This window comes from Poecilia latipinna, unplaced genomic scaffold (assembly GCF_001443285.1).
Source record: "Poecilia latipinna isolate Pla-1442-1.1 unplaced genomic scaffold, P_latipinna-1.0 Scaffold457, whole genome shotgun sequence".
Classification (NCBI taxonomy): domain Eukaryota; kingdom Metazoa; phylum Chordata; class Actinopteri; order Cyprinodontiformes; family Poeciliidae; genus Poecilia; species Poecilia latipinna.
Window position 1 is genome coordinate 302516 of NW_015113073.1, and position 6000 is coordinate 308515.

At 40.0% G+C, this 6000-nt stretch overlaps 1 protein-coding gene across 4 annotated transcripts in view; it reads left to right on the plus strand.

Moving 5' to 3' along the window:
* Positions 1 to 6000, plus strand: part of nbeaa (neurobeachin a) — a 123800-nt gene that overhangs the window by 107413 nt on the left and 10387 nt on the right. For all 4 annotated transcript variants that reach the window (XM_015038910.1, XM_015038911.1, XM_015038913.1 and 1 more), the window contains 11 exons: positions 785 to 897; positions 1094 to 1234; positions 1320 to 1439; positions 2413 to 2565; positions 2689 to 2853; positions 3475 to 3564; positions 4142 to 4334; positions 4414 to 4485; positions 5042 to 5197; positions 5424 to 5594; positions 5679 to 5780. In XM_015038910.1, coding sequence (XP_014894396.1) covers positions 785 to 897; positions 1094 to 1234; positions 1320 to 1439; positions 2413 to 2565; positions 2689 to 2853; positions 3475 to 3564; positions 4142 to 4334; positions 4414 to 4485; positions 5042 to 5197; positions 5424 to 5594; positions 5679 to 5780 — 1476 coding nt within the window. The remainder of the gene's footprint in view (positions 1 to 784; positions 898 to 1093; positions 1235 to 1319; positions 1440 to 2412; positions 2566 to 2688; positions 2854 to 3474; positions 3565 to 4141; positions 4335 to 4413; positions 4486 to 5041; positions 5198 to 5423; positions 5595 to 5678; positions 5781 to 6000) is intronic.

Here is a 6000-nt window from a genome sequence, read left to right on the forward strand (position 1 = left end):
TTGAACCAGTTTTATAGCAGAAGTTTATCATGGTTTATCAGAATTGTTTAATTCATTTATTTCTGTTTGCTTTTATTGTGCCACTGCCATTATGCTCTGACTTACTTTATCCGTGTTTGTCTTAATGGCTGATCTGTAATTACTTATGGCTAAATATGGCTCTTGTTTTAAATACATTCATGTTATATAAAGTTTTAGTTTCAGCTTTTATTGTGATTTCTATTCCAGTCTTGCACCCATTTTTGGCTAATGAGGAAGTTCTTCTTTTAAAATGCTGGCATAAAACAAAATAAAAGAGACATTTGATTTTAACTCCCTAAAGTCAAGTAGAATATTCCTACCAATCCTGCCTGTCAGAAGTTTGTAAATCATTCAACATACACATAAGTCACCTGCGATTTTGGACTCTTAAGGGCTTATTTTAATGGGATGCACATGTTTTAATTTATTGTGAGTTTTTGTTTTTTCTAATCCACAGAGTGAAAATTATGCTGAAGGGGCTCAAATACATACATTCATAAATTAAATAGATGCCTCTAATATTAATGATTAAAATTACTTGAAGATATTAGTTGTTTAATCATTCTACTCTAAACATAAGAGCCACTCATGTTCTTAATTAAATGCAAAACCTGGATTTGATGATTTGATGTCTGTAAACTGGCACTGTATTTCTAATAAACTAATAGGTAACATAAGACAGAAACAAACATGTATTCACTGCATGACTTTCTTTTAAGTGAAGCAGAGTTTCATATTGGTTCTTTGGCATTTATCCCTGCAGGGAGGACCTATAATGATTTGAACCAGTATCCTGTCTTCCCCTGGGTCCTGACCAACTATGATTCAGAGGAGCTTGATCTCACTCTGCCCGGCAACTTCAGAGACCTTTCCAAGGTCAGGATCGTGTTTCAGTACAGTTTTTAGAAAACATGAAAATAAGTAAAGCAAAATTTATTTGAAAAAAGCACTTTTCAGCAACCATACAACTCAAAGTGCTTTACATGACGAAAACATAAAAAGGGCTGTTTATATTAGTATTGCTACCATGCGTACTCCTTTGAGGCTTTGAGCAACAATATGTGTTTTCCAGCCAATCGGTGCCCTGAATCCCAAGCGAGCGGCGTTTTATGCAGAGCGCTACGAGACATGGGATGATGACAGCACACCCCCTCACCACTACACCACCTTATACTCCACAGCTCACTCCACACTGATGTGGATGGTCAGAATAGTAAGTGTTTGCGTTACACACGTTAAACATTTTGGATGTTAAAAGCTTCCCCTGCAACAACAAATGTATTTTTCTGTGGCCTTAGGAGCCCTTCACCACATTTTTCCTGAATGCCAACGACGGCAAATTTGACCATCCAGAGAGAGCCTTCTCTGGCATCGGCCGTGCGTGGAGGAACTGCCAGAGGGACACGGCGGATGTTAAGGTACCTTCTGTTGGACTGAGGGAAGAGGTCTCTGAGGGCAGCAGTTGATATGCCTGAAAACACTGAGTTCACATAAAACGATTCTGCACCGAGACATGATAATACAGTGAGCTAAACAAAATTGTTTTACAGCCTTTTATTTGAAAGCATTTCAGAAATTAAAACATTTTCTTGAGAGTACTGAAGAAAAATGTGAGTACTATTGAAAAAAACAACAACAGTGTTTGTTGTTTGAGTTGAATAAGGCAAATTCTGATTATTTTTTATTCATGCTGGAGTTTGTTTATAGCTGACATATAGTGCACACTTTTCTGAGAAAAAAGTAGAATTTATAAATAATTTATATGTAATTTCTAATTGAGAAGTTGGTGTAGTGATTATTGTGTAAAAAAATTATAATTTCTTAAGTACTTAATTAATTATTAACTACGGAGTAATTTTTTAAAAGGTAAATAACTTTAAAATTTTTTTATTTATTTCTCGTTTTATTTTTCAAACATTTACTCGGTATTTTTGTTCCTTAAAGATTTGGTGTCTCAGTTTGTAGGTGGACCTCAAATAAAATGTGATTGGCTTAAAGGCGAGCCAATCAGATGCTGGGGTCTTTGACAAGCCAAGAGACTGTTTGATTTATTGCTCAGTGTGATAGTTTCACAGGAGCAACAAAATCATAAAAAAATCTACATGATATGCTGTTTTAACATGAAAGTTCAAATTAAAAGGAATCAATTTTCTCACTTTATTTAATTACACAGTATTTCCATTTTCAACTTATTTAATGTATGACAAATATTCATAATTATCTAATGATTCGTATAATTATCTGATGCCATCACAACCACTCTGCACTGATTCACTCGTGATAACAGTAGTCGTGTCGGCTTTTCTCGACAGCTGTTAGCAGGTTTTAATCCAACAGTTTCGAGATTGATTAAATGAAGAATACTAAAATGATGCATTTCATGTCTTCTAGGAGCTGATCCCAGAGTTTTACTACTTGCCTGAGATGTTTGTGAACAGTAACGAGTACGAACTCGGCGTGCGCGACGACGGCGTTCCTGTGTGCGATGTGGAGCTTCCTGTCTGGGCTAAGAAACCTGAAGACTTTGTCCGCATAAACAGAATGGTAGGGGGGGCACACTTCTTTCCGACATACACAAACCCCTTTCGACTCGACCTGTGGACAAAAACTAATTATGTTCTTGTTCGCCTCCTCTCACTCTCTGCTTTTACCCCTGTCTTCACTGAGGCGTTGGAGAGTGAGTTCGTCTCGTGTCAGCTTCACCAGTGGATCGATCTCATTTTCGGCTACAAGCAGCGGGGGCCAGAGGCGGTCCGAGCTCTCAACGTTTTCAACTTCCTGTCCTATGAGGGAGCTGTAAACCTGGACAATCTGGATGCTGCACAGCGAGAGGTTGATAAATTCACACATTATCAAGAATGAACTAAGCTCTAGGTTGTTAGCATCACAATGATTTAATATGAAACAGTAGAATACTATATTCATAAAAATGTGCATGTCCTCCCAGGTCAATTCTGAATGAAAAATGCAGTCGATGTGTAAATCTCCCCAAAAATCTTTAAATATACTATACTTGTATTTTGTTGATGTAAATAATGGACCAACACATTTAGTGGATAATTGTAAAGTGAAAGAAAAAAGATGCATATGTATATGTATATGCATCTTGCATATACATTTACATGTATATGCAACTCTAATACCCCCAAGTAAAATCTGCATTAAGCAACTACCTTCAGAAATAACCTAACTGATTCTACCTGGATGTTTAATCTTAATATAAATTCCATTTTTCTGTCTTCTGTTTTGGTCAAATACACTGAAGTTTGTGTTTGTAAAATCACAAAATGATCAATTTCAGGCACTGACTTGCCTATTTCCTTGGATAACTCCCCTCCCTAAAAAACTTTATTAGGTTTATTAATTAACTGCTTAACTGAATTAACGTGCAGATTTAAACAGAATTCATTTCTTTAAAAAATGTGCAACTTTCTCTGTCTATGCTGTCTTCAGGTGATTGAGACTCAGATTCAGGTCTCTGGACAGGTTCCCTCCCAGCTGCTGATTGAGCCGCACCCGCCTCGCTCCTCTGCCATGCACCTGGTGAGACGACAGCAGACATGTTTTTTAATGACTTTAAAGTGATTGCAGACAAAAAAAAAAACAAAAACAACTATCCAGCTTTATTGATCAGAACGGTGTTTCTTTTGTCATGTTTTTTTTTTTTCTTAAAAATAAGTTTTGAATTAGTCCAATTCCACCAACACTCTTATGCATTCGCTGAATTGCTTGCATTGTCAAGTGAGGTTTTATTACATACAGCAGTATGTAATAATGTTTATTATTTTAGTTTTTGACCTTTGACCTCAGCAGTGTGAGGCCTCTGTGTCTCCACATGTCAAACCCAAACCTGTCAGTCCCAAACCCGACCAGCCAGTGACTCCACCTCCTCTCCTAGCTCTCAAGCCTCCTCAGTGTGTGAACCTGTTCTGACCCTGTGCTCCCACTAATTTACCTTTTCCCTCCCCTCCTTCTGTCCCATCCGTTCTGTCTTTCCCTATCACTCCATCTCCAACCCTTCCTCCATTGTATTCCTTGACCTTCCCTCCTCTCTCTTGCTCTATCTCTCTTCTCTTTCTATCTGTCCTTTCCTCTCTTTCCTCTCTGTCTGTCTCACCAGTGTTTCCTTCCCCAGAGCCCTCTGATGTTTAAGGATCAGATGCAGCAGGATGTCATCATGGTGCTCAAGTTCCCCTCCAACTCTCCCGTCACCCACGTTGCAGCCAACACGCTGCCCCACCTCAGCATCCCGGCGGCCGTCACCGTCACGTGCAGCCGGCTGTTTGCTGTAAACCGTTGGCACAACACAGTCGGTGAGCGGTGCAGGAACTTTATTTTGTCTCGACAAAAATCCGTCATACAGAGACGTGACTGTAACATCTGTCCAATCAGGCCTCCGTGGTGCTCCAGGATACTCTCTAGAACAGGCTCATCATCTACCCATAGAAATGGATCCTCTCATAGGTCAGTGGACAAACATTTGTAGAGCGGTTTTAAGAGGACAGATGCACTGTGTCAGTATGCCACTCTATGATTTTGGTATATCAACTGTAATTGGCATAAAAGAAGGATGATATAAGCAAGTGTAGTTGAGTGGTTATTCCTGATTTATTAAGGAACAACTAGCATCTCCCTTTCCTCATTTCTGTGTTCCTTTATGTTTCCCATTTTCAAGTGGCTAAGTTCTCTAACAGTGTGATCCACTTAAAAACGTATAATTTCTTCTTTTAAATGCTGAAGGTATATTTATTTTGTCGGAATCATTCAGGTGTGCAATGATTTGGGTCGTTTTGTTGCTGAAAACAACAATTATATGCAAACATAAGGTTAAAAAAAAATGTACACTTTTTTTTCACTTTAACATCTTATAGTGTTAAGAACATTACTAGCATATGTTCAAGACTGAACTGTATGTTTGCAGATGTACGTGTAATAATCACATTTATAACGTGGCTAATTACAAAACCATGCCGTACTGTCCTCCTTTATGCATTGTTAACCCGCCTGTTCTTCCATGCAGCGAACAATTCAGGTGTGAACAAGCGACAGATCACTGACCTGGTGGACCAGAGTATCCAGATTAACACCCACTGCTTTGTGGTAACCGCCGACAACCGCTACATCCTGGTCTGTGGCTTTTGGGACAAGAGCTTCCGAGTTTACTCGACTGAAACTGGTTGGTGGTGTGGATATTTAACAAACATGTTGTGTTTTATTCAGCTTGTAAAGCTTGTTTGTTACAGATAGAAAGGATTTAGAGAAAAGAAATGTGCTCATTCAACCTGCTTGTTTCTCGTTCTACCACGGTTTATTTTTACCCCGGAGTTAAGCTGCCACGACCTTCCGTCGTGGCAGCAGAGGACGCGCGCCGACTACAGTGCCCTCCCTCTGCTTCTCTGCAGGAAAACTAACCCAGATTGTTTTTGGCCACTGGGACGTGGTGACATGCCTGGCCCGGTCAGAGTCCTACATCGGAGGAGACTGCTATATCGTGTCCGGCTCCAGAGACGCCACTCTTCTTCTGTGGTACTGGAGTGGACGACATCATATAATAGGAGATAACCCTAATAACAGTGAGTGGAAATGGTTGTTGTGAGTAATTCTGAGGATGTGAAGAGTTTAAGAGCTTGACTTTTGTGATGATGTGTTTTCTCCAGGTGACTACCCGGCTCCCAGGGCGGTGCTGACGGGACACGACCATGAAGTGGTGTGTGTTTCTGTCTGCGCGGAGCTGGGACTGGTTATTAGTGGAGCCAAAGGTTTGTGTCATTTATATATTCATCTGAAATCAAGCAAACACTCTAAATCGCGTGTCAAACTTGCCAAATCTGTCTCGACATAGCTTTTTATGTGGCCCCCTAGACCAGTGGTCCCCAACCTTTTTATTACCGCAGACCGGTCAAGACTTGGAAAATTTTGCTGCGGCCTGGGGGCGTGGTGAACCGTCAGATAAGGCCTCTGCATGTTGGTGTTCCTGCT